The 21,053-nt window shown below is 47.7% G+C and overlaps 2 protein-coding genes and 1 long non-coding RNA gene across 6 annotated transcripts in view; 1 reads left to right on the top strand and 2 right to left on the bottom strand.

Annotated features, from left to right (window-relative positions):
- Positions 1-5,019, bottom strand: part of HS3ST6 (heparan sulfate-glucosamine 3-sulfotransferase 6) — a 76,441-nt gene extending 71,422 nt beyond the window's left edge. Inside the window, exon 1 of the mRNA XM_083473846.1 lies at positions 2,924-5,019. Within this exon, the coding sequence (XP_083329972.1) occupies positions 2,924-3,465 (542 nt within the window). The 5' untranslated portion in view covers positions 3,466-5,019. The remainder of the gene's footprint in view (positions 1-2,923) is intronic.
- MEIOB (meiosis specific with OB-fold) overlaps positions 1-21,053 on the bottom strand; it is a 235,691-nt gene that overhangs the window by 133,182 nt on the left and 81,456 nt on the right. The gene's annotated exons all lie outside the window — the stretch shown is intronic.
- LOC310692726 lies at positions 3,242-20,966 on the top strand. Of its 4 annotated transcripts, XR_014518859.1 has the most exons (4): positions 3,248-3,376; positions 13,009-13,119; positions 16,882-16,960; positions 20,353-20,966. It is a non-coding gene; the product is annotated as an uncharacterized lncRNA (long non-coding RNA). The 4 variants fall into 4 exon arrangements; XR_014518861.1 differs by lacking the exon at positions 20,353-20,966 and having other exon boundaries at positions 16,882-17,280; XR_014518862.1 differs by lacking the exon at positions 20,353-20,966 and having other exon boundaries at positions 13,009-15,374; positions 16,882-17,280.

Below are 21,053 nucleotides of genomic sequence, written 5' to 3'. Positions count from 1 at the left end.
ACAAGTCACTTCTCTGGGCATTCTCTTGCAAATGCCCCACTTGATGCAGGAACTGTCTGATTCCACTAATGCGTTCTTGCATGCCATTTTTTTTTTTTGAAATCCTTATCAATGGGACTTGTGCTGGAAGATTTTAAAGTGGATCATGGCCATTGTACACTGGCAAGACTCATGTCAGAGTGCCATTAACCACAGAGGATGCAGAAAGCAGCTGATGCCCCCTTTGCACACATGAACTCACTTTCTGCTTGGGAGATGGGCTGTTTCTGTGCCTGTCTTAGTGGCTGTGAAGAGGAAGCAATGCGGGCGGGAAACCCTATTATCCCCAGAGACATATACAAAGTGAGGGTGCAAAGGAAGGATGGGGAAAATTAGATACACTTTAATCAGGCTCCTAGCATGGAGGTCCTATCCTTGTGTTTCCCAAAAAGGATGAATAAAAAATTCCTTCCAGTAGCACCTTAAAGACCAACTAAGTTAGTTCTTGGTATGAGCTTTCGTGTGCATGCACACTTCTTCAGATACACTGAAACAGAAGTACACGAAAGCTGGTCTTTAAGGTGCTACGGGAAGGAATTTTTTATTTTGACTATGGCAGACCAACACGGCTACCTATCTGTAACCAAAAAGGATGCTTTGTTAGTCTCTGGTCTCCAAAGATCTTGAAGATTTGCTTAATTGTGATGGTCTTTCTCGAGATAGGAAGGACACCAAACTCAACTTAAACTGTGGTTTCTTATGCTGTTGCTGCCACCGGAGGCTTTGCTCAAAAGTCCCAAAAGATGCAAAAATTTAAAGTGGGGGAAAGAGGATAGACAAGAAGAAAGGAAGGAGAAGAAAGGAAGGAGGGGTGAAGAAAGAGTGTCAGCTGGGGAACCTTGATGGGCTTGTGGTGTCAGTCTCACTGCGGTTTGAGGGGGGAAATATCAGCTAGTACAGAAACTTTCTGCATCGTATTCAAAAGAGACATTTGAACATTTGGGAGCTGGGCAGGTACCCTGGTCTAAGGACACTGAAAAATCCCCAGCTCATTTGTTTTAAAGTTTGCGATTTGCCTTCCAGCCCACGGGAGTCCTGCATGAAAGGGCAGCACCTTTCCTGCATGAAAGGGCAGCTTTGGGGACTTTTTTAAAAAAGCATTTTCAATAGTCGGTCAGCTTTTGTTACCTTGGTCTTTGTGAAATCTAGACCCCTTTGAAGTCCATAAAGGCAGAGTCTCCGCCATTGACTTCAAACGAAGGCAGCCTTCCACTTGGAAAGTTAAGAGTGTCTTTCATACCTTATCCCATAATGGAAAGTTTCATAAAAGAGGCACAAAGGTGGGGAGATGGTAATATGAAGGGAGAAAGACCGGAGAGTTCATCCGGTGTAAAAAACAAGAGGCTTGCTCACGTAATTTGGAGTGTGCAGTTGGCTGTTAAATTTGTGGCCTGTGTGCACTGACTACGCGGAACAAGAAGACGCTTTTAAGGAAACTCTGGAGACAATGGCGACCCAAACATTTGGGAAATATTTTGATGAGTACACCATCCGGGAAAGACAGCCCTAATATGGAAAGGATTTATCGGAATTCCTAGAGGGAGGGGACAACAGCTGTGTTTTAATTTGGATTAACATACATATTGAACCAGCAGTTCGCCAGCTCCAATACGTTGATCCAAAATTTACCTCCATCGTTATACAACGCTTTGGGTCTGTTTGAGGTTGCTTTCCACTTATAAGTTTGTGTGCTGAACAGCGGAAGCTCTGTGTGACGGTAGGGAGCAAATGATCAAAAAAAGGACACCCCGTATTTATTTATTTTTAGTTTCTGCCTCTCCTCACATCCCAAAAGCTCAGAGATTTAAGCAAGTTTTTTTTTAAAAGGTTAAAGTTAGATCAATAGTTTGTATTCCAATCTAGTTAATTGGGGGCAAAATTCCCCGTCCGTTCAAGCCATGATTCTTATTGGCAAAGAGGAAATATGAACCCCAAGTAGCCATTTCCAGCTCAGAAATAGGACTGACTATTACTTCGGGTTAATTAATACACTGATGCACTGTTCTGAAATAATAGAGCTTTTTATATGGATAAAGGGAAGACCTGTAGCTCAGTGGGAGAGCATCTGCTTTGCTTGCAGAAGGTCCCGGGTTTAAACCCTCCATGTAGAGCTAGGAAAAAAAATTCAGTCTGAAACATTGGAGAACTGCTGCCTGCTAGTGTGGGCAATATTGAGCTAGATGGACCAACTTTCTGACTCAGTGAATGGCAGCTTCCTGTGTGCCAATGCTGATGCCTGCCTAGCAAGCTCAGATTCATTTCTGACCTTTGGGGGGGGGGGGAGGGCTGTAGCTCAGTGATAGAACTCAAGATTGACCCGCAACAGACAGCTTCCGGTTCATTCCCTCCCTGGAGCCCCTCGATGGTCAACTGCTGCCAGTCAGTGCAGACAGTTCTGAGCTAGATGGCCTGACTCTGTGGTTCCATGCTCTCTGATTTCAGGAGGGAGGTTGAGAGGGTGCAAGACTGACCATCCTGTTACTCAGGCCAATCTATTCCAACCCCCCCCCCCCCAGACAATGGGCTGCTTTAAAATGTCTGTTTCATCTCACCCCAGATCTGGTCGTAGCAAAGAGAGGACTTCAAATATAGATAGAAAAACGAAATGCAACGGACTCTGCTTAGGGACATGTGCCTGCCTGCCTGTGCTGGGACTCCGAGAGACACCCTTGGGATGCGGGTGTGGGTGTGTCGATAGGAGCCAACTCCTAGGGACCGAGGTCTCTTCGCCGCTCACCCCAAATAAAACATGGGGCGAGACATATCTGGGGCCCCCAATATTTTATTCAAGTTGGCACCCTCGTGTGTGCTTGTGGACGCACGTGTCGGACGCCCCCTAAAACCGTGGGAAAGGATTAGGTGGAGACGGAGGCACCTGCCTTACCTGTACCAAAGCAGCCCTTTCTCGTAGCACCTGTCGAAGAAATGCGGCTCGGCCCCGACGGCTCGGACGTCCGGGTGGATGCGCAGGAACTCCAGCAGCGCACGGGTGCCGCCTTTCTTGACGCCCACGATGATGGCCTGCGGAAACTTTTTACTCCCAAAGCCGTTGGCCACGGGCAAGGCTCCTCCGGCCGAGGGGCTCCCGATCCGGCCGTCCCCCCCGTCGTTGTCCTCCTCTTCCAGCCTCGATCCTCCGGCCGCCGACTCCTCGTCCTCCCCGGCGGCGGCGGCGGCTGCGTTCCCGGTCAGTCCCGGGAGCAACAAGAGGAGCTTGTGCTGGGGGTTCCCTTCGTCGTGCGGCTGCGCTTGTCGGATCAGGCCCGCTCCCCCCGGACGGAGGGACTCGCAGGAGCCGGTGAGGCAGTAGAAGAAGTAGCTGAAGAGTAGCAGCATGGTGAGCAGCAGCGGGGCGCGGGGAGGGGCGCGCGCACCCAGCAGCCCCCCGACGTGCGCCCGGAGAAGCCCGCCGCGGCTACATCCCATGGGGGGCCGGCCCCGGGGGACGCGGGACCACGGCGCCGCCACCCGCGGCAGCGACAGCAGCAGCAGGAGGAGCAGGAGCGCGGCCCGGAGGGGACATCGCTCCTTCGGGGAGCCGCCGCCGCCGCCCCGGGAATGTCCCCCCTCCCGCGGCTCCCGCGGCTCCTTCTTCTCGCTCTCAGTCTCAGCCCAAGTGGAGCCTGCGCCCGCCTGTCCTCGCCCAGAAGGTCCCCAATTCTTTCCCCCCCCCGTCTCCTTCCTCACCAAACGGAGGAGTCCCCCCCCCTCCTACTCCGCGAGGAGAGTCAGCTGCGCCCTCCCCCGCCTCTCTCCCTCGCGGCACCATTCAGCAGGCTCCGGTCACTTTCACACCCACCGCTGGCACCGCCCCCTCGAAGGGCTGGTCACTTTCACTTCGCGCGGCTCCCGAGGAAGACGCCGCGCCGGGAAATGGACTAGCCCAGAGTCCCTCGGAGATGCGCGCCAGGAGCGTCTGCCATCTCCCCGGGAACCCCAAAGAGCTGAAAGGGGTGATCCTGGGCGCCTGTTTGAGTAACTGTGCGCGCGCGTGCAGGATCGGGTGCTGCGAGGCTGGGTTTCCGTGCGCGGGGATAAAACACCGCTGATTTTTATTCTATTTTTAAAGAGGGGTTACTTCCAAGTAAGTATGGAACGGGCCCCTCAAACTTTGCAAATTCGTCAGCTCGCCAAGCAGACGCGCGTTTCAGCCCGAGCTCAGGCAGGCTTCGTTGGTTTCAATGTAGATACAGGTTTGCAGACCCGAGAATGGTCCGGAAGCGTCGACATCGGAAATTTGTAACAGATAAAGAGCACAGCGAAAGAACTTACTGTTTAAATTTTTCGTGTGGTTGAATTATTTCAAAATGCATCACCATGAGACGTGTAGGGTGCTAAAGAGGACAACTCGAGCTTCCTTAACTAGGGGTGCCATAAGATGGGGTTGGACTGGAACAGGGGTGACGGGAGTTGTAGTTCAGCAACATCTGGAGGGCACCGGGTTGGAGAAGGATGGAGTAATAAAAGCCAATAAAGCAAAGCTCCACTGACCCGCCACCCCATCCCCAATTATGGAAGGGGCATTTCCCCCTCTTTCCCACTTACTTTGACCCAGATACTAGACATTCAGTGAAACTGGACGTAGGCTCAGGATTGATGGCAATTCTCCGCTTGCTCAGTTGAGGTGGGAGTGGATGTGTGGTCCCTCCAGACATTGCTGGACAACCCCACCCAGCATGGCCCAAGTCAGTGGATGATGGGATTTGTAGTCCAGCAACATCTGAAGGACCACAGGTTTTGCAGCCCTGAGACAGACCAACAGTCTAGCCCAGTGCAGTCTTCCTCAACCCTTTGGATGTTTTGGACTACAGCTCTGCCCCAGCCACCATGGCCGAAGGTCAGGGGATGATGGGAGTTGTAGTCCAGCAACATTTGGAGGGCCACCTGGATGCCTTTTGGTATTAGGCACATCAGCTGGAAATTAAAGACTTCTTCAGGCAGCATAGGTGCCATCTTGCACCAAAGATTGTGGGCCCCACAAATATATTATTGTGGGTGCCAAAGCACCCACGGTCCCCTGGAGTTGGCTCCAGTGTCAGGCAGCACATAGTTCAGCTATAGAACTTAGTCCTGCAGGGGGGAGTGATGGCCACCCACGTGGATGGCGTTAAAAGAGGATTGGACAAATTCATGGAGGAGAGGGATACCCGTGGCTGCTAGCCACAATGGCTATGCTCTGCCTCTATGGGCAGAGGCAGTCATGCTTCCCAATACCAGTTGCTGGAAACCACAGGAGGCTGGAGTGCTGTTCAGCTCAGTTCCTGCTTGCAAGTTTCCCACTAGTGTATCTGGTTGGCACCGTGAAAACAGGATGCCATTGGCCTGATCCAGGAGGTGCATCTTATGTTCTTAAATTTAAACACCTACTGACCTTTAGTATGTCTAGGAGTCTCCAGATGGCTCTCTATGATCACAGAAGACTGCAAAGTGAATTTTGAGGTTTGGGGGCAATTGGAGGTGGCTGGAGTCATCTGTCAAGGTGAGACTACTGCCATATTATTTCCATCTTGCAGAACATCTGAACAGCAGGTCTCCAGAATGATCTGTCACAATGCCATGAAGACCCATGATCTCTGAAAGTAAACATAAAGCGCATTGAAAATCTAGGGGGAACTCATTCTCTCTCTCTCTCTCTCTCTCTCTCTCTCTCTCTCTGTGTGTGTGTGTGTGTGTGTTGTTTTCTATTTCTAGAGGAACAGGACAAAGGTGATCATTTTAACATGTTACAAAATATGTAATTTACGATCTGCCTTGAACCTTCAGGATGGGGAACGATACAAATCAAAGACAAATGTGTCTTTACTAGTTTTATGACTTCCCTGCCCCCACCCAAAACTGGAATTAAAGGAAGATCAAACAAGATTTGAGCAGAAGAACTGCTAGGTTAATTGAGAGGGGGTGGGGGAGAGGATGTTTTACAGCCTACATACAATGAACAAATATTTTCACATTTGATTTCCACCGCCAGCAACAACAACCTCCACATTTTGGGGACTGTAATTATTGTTTCAAATCACTTGCCTCATGGGAAGTGATTTGCCACAAAAGACCGCCTTTTTCCCTGCCGAGTTTTAAATCAAAGATGGGAAACATGTCATAAATAAACAGCAATTAGTTTGATGATAGCCACATGCTGGGCAATTAACAATTAGCCCTCACAAATGTCAGCTTTAATTAAAGAGGTACAGGAGTTTTTGTGTAGGTGCGCGTAGACACACAAATACATGCATTATACAGATTGAATGTGTGTAGTTCCATTATCAACCATCAATTTAAAAATGAGTTTAAAGGAAAGGCCTGGTGACCTGGAGCAATTTTTTGTTGTGTGGGGGGGGGGGCGGCATTCAGCTGGAGAATGTTAGTTGCTGGGGAAGGACACATTCCGTCAGAAAAATGTTCTTTCGCAAGCCTCAAATGTTCCACCCTATGAGCAAAGGTTGCAGCATCTGGGACTTCTTAGCTTAGAGAAAAGGCAAGTAACAAGCAACATGATAGAAGCTTTTTAAAATGGTGCATAAGATTGGAGACAGTGGATAGAGAAAAGTTATTTCCCCTCACATTGCTAGAAGTCATCCACATCCAATCAAGCTGAATATTCAGTGCAAAGGGAATAAAGTCCTGTATGCAGGACATAGTTAAACTATGGAACTCACTCTTGCAGGAAGCAGTGATGGCTACCAACCTGGATGGTTTAAAAGATGACTGGACCAATTCATGGAGGATGCTAGCCACAATGGCTATGTTCTTGTTATGTACTGAGTTGAATAGCATCCAAATTGAAGCAGTCTGATTGGTCCTAGAACAATAGAATTCAGAATGCAGCAGTCTGATTGGTCCTAGAACAATAGGATCCATAATGCAGCAGTCTGATTGGTCCACAGGAGCCACCCAATCCAACTCCAGGTGGAAGTGAATCTGCAACCTGATTGGCCTACAGGAGAATCCCTGAATTAGCCAATCACATGAGGCCCATTGTGTAAATAATGTATATAAAGCAGACATTTCGGGGGAACTTCCATTCCTCCTCACTACTACGAGCTGAATAAAGAGCATGAAATCTACACTCGACTCCGAGTATATTTCAGTTCTAAATACCAGTTGCTAGAAATCACAGGAGGGGAGAATGCCCTTGGGCTTTCCAAACTTCTGTGGGAGGTGGAGCTAACCAGGGGTCCCCTTCAGTTGATTTTAACACCAGGGAGGGTCTGTAGGGAAGGAGGTGGTCTCTCAGGAATGTTGGAGCTGGATCCAGCTGACATTGTTGTGGGACTGGCAGGGTGTACACTTGCTGCTGCGTATCTGAAACACCTTGGTGTTTCACAAGGAGTCTTCAGGACTCCCTCTTCTGAAGGGTACTGAGCCAATAAAGGCTGCCCCAAACAACCCGCCAGTCATGGGAATGGAAGCATGGAGCCATTTCTATCTTTCACAAAACTAGAAATGTAACCCTGTGGAGTATAGAGAGTAAAATCCAGTAGAAGATTCCCATGGACAAATCCAACACCAAGATCACGGCTGTGGTTTGTGCAGGAGACGTTCCCACTGGACTGTGTCCGGAAAGTCTCTGTGTCTGAGAAAGATCCCAGAGGAGCCCTGCCGGATCAGACCAAAGGCTGTCTAGTCCAACATCCAGGAATGTTCTCCTGGGAGCCAACCAGATAGATGCATCTTCTAGAAAGCCTTCAAGCTGGACATGAGCGCAACAGTATTCTATAAAAGCACCGTCCGCTCTCGTCTTCATTGAAATGCATCTGTTTGCTTCTGTACATCTGCTTCCCAGCACCAAATCCCCATTTTGTGCCATCCTTTTTTATAGCTACAATCAGCAAAAGCGTTAATTAGCCCATTAATATAATTATCTGTTTTGAATATAATTAGGACTTCTGAACCTCCCAAGTGATAGCATAGAGGGAAGATGTATGGCTTTGGGGTGGAGGAAGGGAGCGTCTCTGTCACTGCGCAGCAAGTGGATCCATGCTCCCTCCTCAGTTGGAGGCCTCTGCAAAGCAGCCACTAGAATCACAAGAGGGGGGAGTTGCTGCTGCACACAGGTCCTGCTTGCAGGCTTCCCATGGGTATCAGGTTGTCCACCAGGGGAACAAGACGCTGGACTGTGATGGACCTGATCCAGCAGGCTCTTCTGATGTTATGCAACAATTCCAAAACAGATGACTTGCTGAGCTAGTTTGGAAAACGTTCCTTCCAGCCCAGCACTCTGGCCACTCAGGAGCAAGACGCGGAGGTGATGGTTGTCTGCTGTTTGTCTCCAGCTCTGACGTTCAAAGGAAACTTGTCTATGCATGTGGAGGACCGGAATGTTCCAAAACATTTGGCTGCTCAAGGAGAAGGAGAAGGAGAAGGAGAAGGAGAAGGAGAAGGAGAAGGAGGTGCTTGCTCTCATTGCTTGTACAGTGGTACCTCGGGTTACGTACGCTTCAGATTACATATGCTTCAGGTTACAGACTCCGCTAACCCAGAAATAGTACCTTGGGTTAAGAACTTTGCTTCAGGATAAGAACAGAAATTGTGCAGCGGTGGCGGTGGTGCGGCAGCAGGAGGCCCCGTTAGCTAAAATGGTGCTTCAGGTTAAGAACAGTTTCAGGTTAAGAACAGACCTCCGGAACGAATTACAGTGGTACCTCATGTTACATACACTACAGGTTACATATGCTTCAGGTTACAGACTCCGCTAACCCAGAAATAGTGCTTCAGGTTAAGAACTTTGCTTCAGGATGAGAACAGAAATCGTGCTCTGGCGGCGCGGCAGCAGCAGGAGGCCCTATTAGCTAAAGTGGTGCTTCAGGTTAAGAACAGTTTCAGGTTAAGAACAGACCTCCGGAATGAATTAAATACTTAATCTGAGGTACCACTGTAAGTATGTAACCAGAGGCACTTTGTTCTTACCACAACACTCAACAATGGGGCAGTATATTCACCATACCTTAGGAGAGCAGGCTAGCTTAGGGGTGTAGATAGGCGAGGCCATATGGCACACACAGCTCCATCCTTACACATCTTCAGAAAGTAAGAAGAGCCTGGCTGCTGGATCAGACCACCATCAAGTCCAGCATCCTGTTCTCACGGTGGCCAACCAGATACCTGAAGGAATTCCACAGGCACAAAAGGGCTCTCCCCTCCTGCACTTCTGAGCAGCTGGGATTCAGAAGCATTCCTGCCTCTGACCATGAAGGCAAAGCATGGCCATCCTGGCTAGTAGTCGCCAATAGACTTCTCCTCCTTCATGAATTTATCCAATCCTCTTTCAAAGCCACCCAAGTGGGTGGCCATCCCTGCCTCTTTTGGCTGCAAGTTCCATCCTTCAATGAAGAGCTGCATGAAGACAGATGCTCTTTTCTCTGCCCTGAATCCTCTAACTTTTGGCTTTACTGGATGTCCATGAGTTCTAGTGGTGAGAGGCAGAAAAACTTTCCTCTTTCTACTTTCTCTATGCCAGGCATAATTTTTATATAAACTTCTTCCATATGTCACTTCTCACTCACCTTTTCTCTAAACTGAAAAAGTCCCAAACTCTGCAGCCTTTTCACATAGGGAAGTTGCTCCACCCAACTTGATCATTTTGGCTGCCGTTTTCTGAACCTTTCCCAATTCTACAATGGTATCTGTTTTGAGGTGAGGCAACCAGAACGGAACATCTTGCCATTCATCTCTCTCCCCACCCCGATCTGCTGCCTGAAGCAAGTGCTTCACTCTGCCTAATGGTAGGTGGAGAGTTATGTTTTGCTGCTCGGCTCCAAATCCACAGCTCTGTAAAAGGATCCGCAGCGGACATTATCAGCAGATGGCAAGGGAGCAAAGATTCTAGTGTGCTTTCAAATATGGAGATCAGAGATGGAGCGGATGTGGGGGGAGGGGGCAACAACAGACTCACTTTTCGATAAAGCATTTTGAAGTCAGCTGGTTGCTTTGCTCTCTAGGTTTTCTTCAGTGCTTGCTGGCTATGCTTAGAAGAGACCCACTGAAATTAATGAATGTGACAAAAGCTGGCCCATTCATTCCCATGAATTTAATCTGGTAGGATTTAGCTGGATACAACTCTTCATCTTTGGCATGTCTCCATCTTAATAAGAGAAAGTGACTTGCCCAAGGACACATAACAACAACAACAACAACAACAACAACAACAACAACAACAACAACAACAACAATTTTTATTATTTGTACCCCGCCCAACTGGCTAGGTTTCCCCAGCCACTCTGGGCTGCTTCCAACAAAGACCAAAAATACACTAAAATGTCACACATTAAAACCTTCCCTGAATGTTGAATTTGTGGCAGAGGTGGATCAGAAACAGGAACAAGGGGCCTAAAAGTCCCTATGCGGTTAACTGCAACCTCAAAAGGGGACTTCAGGAATTCTGTTTCTGAAAAATCAATCACTACTGTCCATGCTTCATGTCTTCAGTCCTTTTTTTTGCCAAGTCCTTTTTTAAAAATGTGTTTTAATACCATTCCTCAAGCAGTTGGATCCCAGATTGTTTGGCCGCTTCATTTCCAAGTGGTTCTTGGACAGCTTCCATCCCATACTTTGAAGATGCTCAACATCATACTCTTTAAGGGTACGCACACACCCTACATTTAAAGCATGTTTAAAGCTCATGGCTTCTCCCAGAGAATCCTGGGAACTGTGGTATACCTCTCACCGAACTACACTTCCCAGCACTCTTAGCAAACTGCAGTTATTAAAGGAATAAACATTCTGTCACCCAAAAAGGCTTAGTGAGGCAAGGCAGCCAGTCTCTGTGCACACAGCCTGGCGCAGCAAAGCGCATTCAGAAACCAAATCTTACAAGAGGGAAAGGAAAGCAGGTGACACTGGGCAGCAGGTGACCAAGCAGGTGCACAAGTGTGTGTGCTTTGTGCAACAGCTTCTGAGCAAGAATAATCTGTAGGAGCAGTTAGGGAATTTTGAGGCAGCACCTTAGGAGCCTACAACTGTGGTTCTCAGACTCCTCCCATTCAACGGACTGCGTGCAATTGGCTGAGGGTCATTCTTTCTTTTCAACAAAGAGAGGTTGCAGTTGCAGTTGGCTCAAGGTGGCAGATGTAGATGTGTAATGACATCTATGTGCGCGGGGAGATCAAACATGGGAGAACCCTCCTGATGTGGAAGAGAATGTCCCTATTTGCATCTAAGAAATGTTGGAAGATATGCCCTAGTTGGGAACGCCTGCTCTACAGCCATTCTGAACTTGCCCTGGTACTGGCTCCTGGGCAGGGAAGAGTTGAGATGAGGCCTTATTAGTTACAGCACTACTTTGCCCTGCCCACCCCTGAATTCCCAATCCACCTGACCAGTTGCATCAGGATTCTTTTAGGAGAGCGCTTAAGTCTTCCGGCTACTCACTGGAGGCAGACTTCTCCTTTCTTTTCCAGCAACTTCATGCTTCGGCTTGTTGTTCCATTAGTTTAATTGACAGTGTTGATTTTATGGCATGATTTTACATGCCGTTAGCCACTTTGCGAGTCCGCTGGGTTGGGAATGCAGATTATAAAACCCAAGTGGAGATATTATTATTATTAGCAAGGATTGAGAAATATGGAATGGTGCGTTGGGCAATCCGTCCAAAGGGCATTTTTACAGCTCTTGCATTTCCCAGTCCTGGGAAAAGAGGGGGGAAACGGCTCCCCCCAGTGGGCAAGTAGAAGCTTGCTTGAACACACACCCAGTTATCTGCTGGGATTTGCTGAGGGACTTAACAATGCAAGAAAAAGTACACAGGAGGTTTTCAACGGGAAGACATAGGAGCTACTGCATCAGGACTAGATAAAGTCCCCAGCTCACTTTGCTTGTTATCCAAAGGCCTTGAGGAGAAGAAAAGGAATATTAGTGAAAGGAAGTTAGCCTGCGGATCCTGAGAGCTCCGAATCCTACCTCAAACACCCACACCAATCCCCAGCAGAAGCTGTGATGTTTACAATACTAATCAGAGATGAAGACAACGATCTACTCATAATCCTGAAGAGGATTGCTGGGAATTGCAGAGGTGCTGAGAACCTTGTGTGCTACATTTACCAAAGTTTGCGTCTGGTGAATGGGGAGAAATTCAATTCAGTTCACATTTAGAGAGGAATCTACCTAATTCACACTTTCTGAAACAGTGTTTTGCAAAGCGAAACACAGACACCCTTCAAAATTCACAGATTTCTCCAAATTTTGCACTGTATTTCTCCAGCAGGTGATGTGTGCAGAAGTGCAGAAGCTGGGGTGTGTGGATAAAACTGTCATATTAGTGAAAAATAGCATACAGAAATGCATTTGTTTCATGGAACTACGTAGCAAAAATGAATGTATCAGGCCTTATACTGAGTCAGACCATTGGCTCATCCAGCTCAGCATTGTCTATACTGACTGGCAGCAGCTCTCCAGGGTTTCAGAAAAGCAGGGTCTCTCAGCCTTACCTGGTGATGCCAGGGATTGAACCTGGGAACTTCTTCATGCAAGGCAGATGTTCTACTCACTGAGCTACAGCCTTTCCCACTAAAATGCAGATGAATTTTCATGATTTAGAAAGAAAACCACAAACTGATGCAGTGGTGTGGAGAACCGAACTTAAGATTGGGGGGAAAGGGGAAATGAAGAGAAACTTACCTATCAGTTCAGCTGGTGGAGCATGAGACTCTTAATCTCAGGGTTGTGGGTTCAAGCCCTATGTTGGGCAAAAGATTCCTGCGTTGCAAGGGGTTGGACTAGATGACCCTTAAGATCCCTTCCAACTCTACAACTCTGTGATTCTATGAAACTGAAATTGACAGGTTTAGCCATTCTCAGGCACAGCACCCTTGGGTCCTTCCTGAGCATCTCTACTTCCAGTCCTGGGTCTCAGGTGAGGCATGGCTTGTTCTGAAGTGGAACTGGTGTGGGTGAGCAGACCTTTAGCTCTGTTGTCCCATGCCGTACCCTGATTTCCACAATTCAGTGTTTGTTTCTTCCCTTATGTTTGACCACTAGAAATCAATAAAGAAGATGAAAGCCAGCCAGCCAGAGTATGCCTCTCCCTGTGGCTCCTGCACTGGATTCACCTTCAGAGCAGACTCCCTTAGTGAGTTGCAGCCTGATGAGGTGACACACTGGAGCATTTGATTTTCTGGGGTTTTGTTTTTTTAAAAGTAATGTTTTCTATGTAGAGCAAAGAGGAGTCGGGGTCCCAAGGGAAAGAAGCACTTTATGATCAAAGAAGCTCCCTGCTCTCCCGCTGATTGGCAAACAGCTCTTTCCAAACAATCCAATTAGGTGAGAAGGGGAAATATGGCTTGCACATTGACGTGGGGGATGAAAGAGATGGGCTCCAGAGCTCTCCCCTAATCAATGAAATGGACGGAGACCACCTTATTCGATTAGCAATCTTTGCTGCATCCAGAGGGTGTTTTGATGATGCTGAGAGTCCAAGCAGAATCATAGATTCATTGAGTATAATCTAGTCCAGCCCCCTGCAATGTAGGAATATTTTGACTAACATGGGGCTCAAATCCATAACCTTGCTCTACCAACTGAGATATCCCAGAGACCCACACAGATTTCCTGTGGTGAAAAGGACAGACCTGTTGCATTGTGTGTATGGGGGGGCAGTGTGGGTGGGTGGGAGAATGCTGTCCACTCCCACCATCCTGAGACTGGCTGACTGAGCCTTACTCTTTCCCATTCTGTCTCCACAACAACCCTGTGAGGTAGGCTAGCCTGGGAGATAGTGACTGGCCACAGGCCTCCCAGTGAGCTTCATGGCTGATGGGAGAAGTGAACTGAACTTGCATCTTCCCTGGCCGTAGGTGAGCACTCTAACCACTACACTGCACTTGCTCTCAATTCCTATTTTGCTTTGTTTTATTTGTGGGGAGGGGAATCTCACTTTCCAGCTGAAAAAAAGTTCCCATATGATCAGTAATTACAAGATGCTTCTCCCGGCAGGCTGATAATCTAAGTGATGAGATAATCTAAAATGCAGTTCTCTGGTCCTCTTTGTCAGGCCCTGAGGACTCTTCCAGGGCTCCACCCTTCCCTGACCTTGGTTCGTACCATCCTTGAGTGTTTTCACCTGGGATGTGCCCACAAACCCTGACCATGCCTCTTACTTTCCTGGATGTACAATAGAGAGGTGTCCTGGACTGGTTGGACGCAGAGGCATGGTGGGAGGAATGAGCCAGGGAACCCCCAAGGGAAGAAGGTTCAGATGCCTGGGTATTGGTGATGGACAATGATGCGTGCTCAGAGGGAGAAGACCGGGAGGAGGAGGTGTCAGAAGCTGAAGAAGAGGTAACAGGGCTTAGTGAGCTGGGAGAGTCTGTGGTAGAGAAGCCCAGAATCAGAGGCAGCGGCTGAAGCAGGAGAGGAGGGAGGAGGTAAGCCAAGAGACGAGTCTGGCTGCTGAAGAGGCACAAGCGTCTCTCCCTCCTGCTGCGACAAGCTTCCCTCCCCTCTAGTCTGCCAGAACCAGAAGAGGCCTGAAAAGGGTGGAGGAGAGATTCGTTGCACACAGACACAGTCTCCGATTGTTGGGGGGGGGGACCTGGAGAGGAGATTAAGCAGCTATTATTTTTGCACTTGCACAGTGTAATTTACTGTTGGCTCGCTCCTGACAAACGGGGTACGTGAAGAAAGTAGACAACTGTACATAGGAAAAACTGCCTTTGTTGCTCCACCCACTTTTGTCTCTAGCCCTGCCCACCACTGGCATGTAGCCCATGGAAGGTTGCCCAGAAGGGAAGGTTGCCCTCAGGCTGGAATGATGTCCTATCCCTTCCCTTTCAATCTTCATCAACTTCCTGCATGAAGCTTCCAGACTCCATTTTCCCTTCCAGCCATGCCCCACTATGTGTGCAACAGCACTCTCCCAACCTGTGAGCCCTAATATTAGTGTCTCTGACTGTCAAGGTATCATAGCTAGTAGCTGCTGAAAGCCTTCTCTTCCCTGAATTTGACTAGCCATTTTTCAAGGCATCCAAGCTGATGGCTGTCGTTTCCATTTTCTTTCTGTTGAAAATGCTCTGTGTCAAACCAATGCTCTCTTGGAATTCCCAAAACATCGTGGATGATGGGAACTTAAATCTTGTCTCTTAAATAAAAGCAGAGAAATCCCCCTTCAGGGAGCAGCGAAGTCTGGAAGACGTTGGCCCTCCGGAGATAGATGTGTTTGGAGCAAGTGCAAACAAGAGATTCCATGCTGAGAAGTCTTTTGTAACCTCACGGGCAGAACTGCCTTCCATGCTCGCCTGTGGATTTCGTGGGTCTTTCTGTCAGAGTCAGATCACAAATGGCTTTATAAAGAAAAGTGGAGGGAAGTAAAACGAAATCATCAGAGAGCTCAAACCTGTTTCTGGGATGTGAGTTCTTTCTCTTTGATCCATATTAACAGGCAGGGTTTTTACCACAAAGACAGAGAAATTGGATTAAACTGTCTCTCTCATAGAAGAAACATCAGCTGCTGTGGTTGCGTTGGGGAGTGGAAGGTTTCTGGTCAGGATGGACAGACATTTCCAGACTACCAGACGTTGAGGCAAGGTGAGAGCGGTGACTCGTACAGAGATGAAGTGGGCATACTCCTCCGTGCATGGCTGCTTTGAGTTTTCAGCAACCTTTCCTCAATTCGCTGATTTCTCAGGGTACATGTCTCTCATTCGCTTAATGGTGTGCTAAGAGAAATTAATAAGTCAGAGAAAAGTTGCTGAAAACTGAAAGCAGCCATGCACAGAGGAGTGTGGTCACACCATCTCTGTACAAAGCACCACTCTTGCCTTGCATCTTCCCAATTACGCTTAGCCCCACAGGATTGAGGCAGTGGAGAATAGTCTGATATTTCTCAGCATCCTGAGAAATATCTGGGCATGAGGAGAAGGTGGCTTTATGGAAATTATTGAGAAGCCAAACTTGATGAGTGATTGTAATTGAGAAGCAATAAAAGTGTAGCCATCATGTGGCCAGGATAGAAACCCTCCTACGGTCCTGCAATGCCATTAAAATCCAAGAAGAAGGTGGTATTGGCTGAGACAACATCTTCCAAACCTTAGCCAGCAGGACTCACAGGGAGTTGACCAGGGTCCTGATTTGCTTTGATCTTTTGCTGGACTTGTTTCTTGATTCATCTTCCCCTGTGAGTCCCAAGACCCAGCAGAGCAGGTTGGCAGGCAAGAGAAACAAGACCTTCTCAGCAGTAGCCCCAAGTCTATGGAACTTCCTCCCTTGAGAGAACATGCTGTAGCTCAGTGATAGAACATCTGCTCTGCATACAGAAGGGCCTAGGTTCAGTTCCTGGCATCCTTAGTTACAGCTGGAAGAAACAGTAATTGCTAGTCTGTGTGTGGACCATACAATGGACCAATAGTTGGAGTCAGTATATGGCAGCTTCCTATGGTGCCAGGATTATTCGGGCAGCATTTCCTGCCCACATACTTCTCACCTGATGTTGACATAGGGACATCAGAAGAGCCTGCTGGATCAGGCCAATGGCCCATCTAGTCTAGCATCTTGGTCCCAGATGCCTGTGGGAAACTATACTTCCCATCAACTGGTATTCAGAAGTATTGCTGCCTCCAACTTTGGAACATGGCCATTACATCCAGGAGACACTGATAGCCTTCTCCTCCTCCACGAATATGTCCAATCCTCTTTTAAACCCAGCTATCTCTTGGCTTTACTGCCTCCTATGGGATTTCGAGTTTAACCATGTGCTATGGGAAGAACTACTTCTGTCCTGAATCTTCCAACATGGATGTCTACAAGTTCTAGTATTATGAGAGAGGGAGAAGAACTTTTCTCTGCCTCCCCTGTGCCATGCACAATTTCATACACTTCCATCAAGTAACCTCTTGTCCTTTAGTCTCTGCCCTCTAGGCAGCAGCTGCCCTTGATGTCCACTCTGAAGCAAGGGAGTGAGGCTGAACAACTGGATCTCTCTCAGCCCATGATGGAGGCAAGTCTTCTCCTGCTGGCACATCAGCATTTTGGGGGACGTGGCACAGATCTCTGGGCTCCACAAATCTTTGACCCATTTGCACAAGATGCTGTCTTCTGAGAAGTCCTGCTTTTCAGATCCACTGACATCCATTTCCAAGCAGCCACAGAATCTCTGTGTGTGTGTGTGTGACCGGGAGTGCGCATGCATGGATGGAAACCCTCAGGGAGTGACTCCAGCTCTTGATAACGGCACTTGCAAGGCGAGGAGGTTGGGTTTCCCGCTGAGAAAGCATCCTTCCCAAAGAAATCTGAGCAATAAAATGTAGCCAGACTGTCTTGCTGGGTGAAATATTACCGAACCACAAAAACTAATAAAAGCGGGTGGGGGGAGAGAAAGAGTTGGACTTCCAGATGCAAACAGACATGCACTTTTTTTTTAAGTTGGTGCCTTTGCAAAGCTGCCTCGGTGGGTGGGAAGGATGAGGCCTGGGTGGAATAATGGAAAGCTGGATCCAGGAGGTAGCAGGAAGCCAGAAACCCCAAAGACTGGGAAGTGTGTTGCTATGCTAGCTGTGCTGCTTTGTTCCCTTGCCACCAGGCAAGATAACACCAGACTGTGGTAGGAAGGGCAAACCCACCCCACCCATGTTGAGATCCCCCTCTCCATAATGGTTAGCAAAACTTACCCTGTGCTACAATTTCATCACATAAGACTATCAGGAGGACATAGCTGCTGCATCAGGCTAGTGGCCCATCTAGTCCAGCATCCTATTCTCACAGTGGCCAATAATAATAATAATAATAATAATAATAATAATAATAATAATTTATATTATTTATATTATTTATCTGGCTGGGTTTTCCCAGCCACTCTGGGCAGCTTCCAACTGAATATTAAAAACAATACAACATCAGACATTCAAAACTTCCCTAAACAGGGCCACCTTCAGTTGTCTTTTAAAAGTAAAATAGTTGTTTATTGCCTTGACATCTGGTGGGAGGGCGTTCCACAGGGCAGGCGCCACAACCGAGAAGGCCCTCTGCCTGGTTCCCTGTAACCTCACTTCTTGCAGCGAGGGAACCGCCAGAAGGCCCTCGGTGCTGGACCTCAGTGTCCGGGCCAACCAGATGCCCCAAAGGGAAAGCCCAAGAGCACTCTCCTCTCCTCTAAACCTGAGTACCTCAGCAATCCTCAGCACCTGGCACCTGACAGTTGGGAGTACAACACAGGCACTGTGGCTGGGTGCCCTATCCTCTATGAATTTGTCCCATGGGACTGGTGGGACGGAATGCAGGAAGCCCAAACAGAAGGGAGGGTCAGAGGCAACAAATTCTAGCTTGGCCTCCATCCTCTGCCCTGCCACATTCTACAAGGGGCAACACTGAGACTAAGGAGGAGGAAGCTGGCAGGCAGGGCGGCCCCTTGGACTGGATGGAAGTAAGAATGCAGGCAGGTGGGGGTGTGTGGATGAGGGGAGAATGGCCTGAAGTGTGAGACTGACCTCTGCAGTAGAGGGGTGTGTGTGTGTGTGTGTGTGTGTGTGTGTGTGTGTGTAGAGTCCAGATTGGGGCTGAAGTGTAGGTGGGTTCCCATGAGGAAAACACAGTGATAAGAGCAATAACTTTTATTGAACTAACAGAACTAGATAACGGGCAAAACAACTGCTTATATACATTTCTGAAGGCCTGGGCCACCCTGACTCCCAATGTGATTGGCTGTCTAAACTTCCAAGCTGCGAATCATAACTCAGAGTTTAAGGGCCAATGGCAGAGGCCCAAATCCTGACATGTTCTGTGATTGGATATCATGTATCAAATCAGAACACAGGGGCTCAGAATCCTTAGTCCAGACTCAAGCTCAGGCAAACACAGACCACTGAACACATAACAAGGACCTTCTGCATGGGAAGCAGATGCTCTACCACTGATGGTCCAGAAGCTGACCAGGGTGGCAGTTGAATCTTATTCCTTCATTCCTAGTAACAGGAGAACATCCTCCAATGCCCGTGAAGGGGTGCAGGGCACAGCAGGTGGCACACTCAGCTCTGGCTTCCAGCTTCTCCCTTCCCCACAGCATCCTCTGCCAGAGGAACAGCTCTACACCCCTTTCCCTGCCAGCATTTACCTATTGGTAGAGCAGGCCCTGGATTGCAACAAATGCAATGGGTTACAGACTACAAAGTCCCGAGAGGCTATGGAAAGAAACCAGTTCTCAACACAAGCAGTCATGTTTTTAAACAATGTCTTTGAAAGACACCATCTGCTGTTGGGCCATTGGTAAAACCAGAAAATAATGGCTCTGTAAAACACACTCCATTATTTTATACAAAGACTTTGTGCCCCGTGGCTAGGAATAAATCAACATCAGCAAGGAACATTAGCAGGGGGCAAGCATTTTTCAGGGTTTTTTTTAGTTTTTTTGCTCTCGGGTTTACCTCCTTGCTTAATCGCTATGGAAAATGCTATTAACGCAGAAGGGAATCTGAGAAGAATCCAAATCCACTTCCCCTCTTCTGCAAAGAATAAATGAAAAATAGCTGCAGAAGGATCCTATATGAAGACTACAAGGGCAAGAAAGACCCAAATCTGATTCCTGGAAATTGTAAAGGGATTTTGGCATGCAAATTGCGCACCTCTGAACCCCTGGATTTGTCGCACATCAGAGAAGCAAAGTAAAAGTCACAAGGACAGCTGTGAATCCATGATTAGAACCTGAAAATGGAGTTCTTGAAAACAGAAGAGTTGAGTCTGAAATATATATGGCAATAAATAGTGGGGAGTCTGGACCCCCTCTCCCAATATAAATTGACCCAGAACTTGTGATCAGTATCAGAGGCCCTTCTCCATGCACCCAGTCCTTGGGAGGTCCAGAGGGTACCAACATGAGAACAGGTGGCTCCCCACCTGTGGAATGCTCTTGCCAGGGAGGTTCACCTGGTGCCACCATTACATAGCTTTAGGCGCCAGGCAAAACATTTCTTTTCCGCCAGGTTATTGGCATTTAATTATCTGTGGCCTCTTTCAGTGGGTGGGGTGTTTTCACCCTGCCTCATAACAATACGAATGTGCTTTAGATTTTTATCTGTTCTGTTTTATGCTGGTTTTAATGTATATGTTATTTAATTATTGCTGTAAGTGGCTTTAAGCTGCTTTTGCAAAAAAAGAAAAAAGGGACTAATAAGCTTAATTAGTAGATAATATTTAATGGATGCTTCGGCTGAGATTCCTGCATTGCAGGGCGTTGGACGAGATGACTCTTTGGGTCCTTTCCAACTTTACAATTCTATGATTCTATGGAATATTTCTTTCTGAGAAGCATTTAGGGATGTGAACATTAGGGATGCTGATACTGTATTAAAATGATTTGCAAAGGAGTAGTCTTATTTGTTGCCATTTTTACTTCAACAGACTAACAGGAGGAGGAGGAGTTTGGATTTGATATCCTGCTTTATCACTACCCAAAGGAGTCTCAAAGCGGCTAACAATCTTCTTTCCCTTCCTCCCCACTCTGTGAGGTGAGTGGGGTTGAGAGACTTCAAAGAAGTGTGACTAGCCCAAGGTCACCCAGCAGCTGCATGTGGAGGAGCGGGGAAGCGAACCCGGTTCACCAGATTACGAATCTATCGCTCTTAACCACTGCACCACACTGGCTCTCTCACTAACAGGGTGAAACAACACCTTAAAGGTATGGTGGCATCAGCATTTATGGGCCAGTGCCCACTTCATCACTCCCAAGAAGACTGCCCAGTGTGGACTGGCAAAGCAGGGAGGCTATGGTGCCTTTAACTAATAGCTTCCTTCATAACACTTCTGCCCCTTTAATTAATTCCTTCCTGTTCCCTTGCTGGGTTGTGGCATTCTTGCATTCTCCTCAGTCGGTTCCTATTTTGAGGGGGTGGGGGCTTAATTACTAGTTTCCGTTTTGCTGCTTGTTACTTTTACTTATTTTATTTATTTATATAAAAAACATTTTTTTTAAAAAAAAGAAGAAGAGCTCGGCAACAATACAAAAAAAAAGTTAATAAAATGCACATTGAGATATTTCACCTCTCTCCACCAGATGAAAACATTCGAACTCTCGGCTATTTCTGTTGATGCCAAAGCAAGGG

The sequence above is a fragment of the Podarcis liolepis genome (genome assembly GCF_965112155.1).
Source record: "Podarcis liolepis genome assembly, chromosome: 14".
Classification (NCBI taxonomy): Eukaryota; Metazoa; Chordata; class Lepidosauria; order Squamata; family Lacertidae; genus Podarcis; species Podarcis liolepis.
This window is presented reverse-complemented; position numbering and strand designations above follow the sequence as displayed.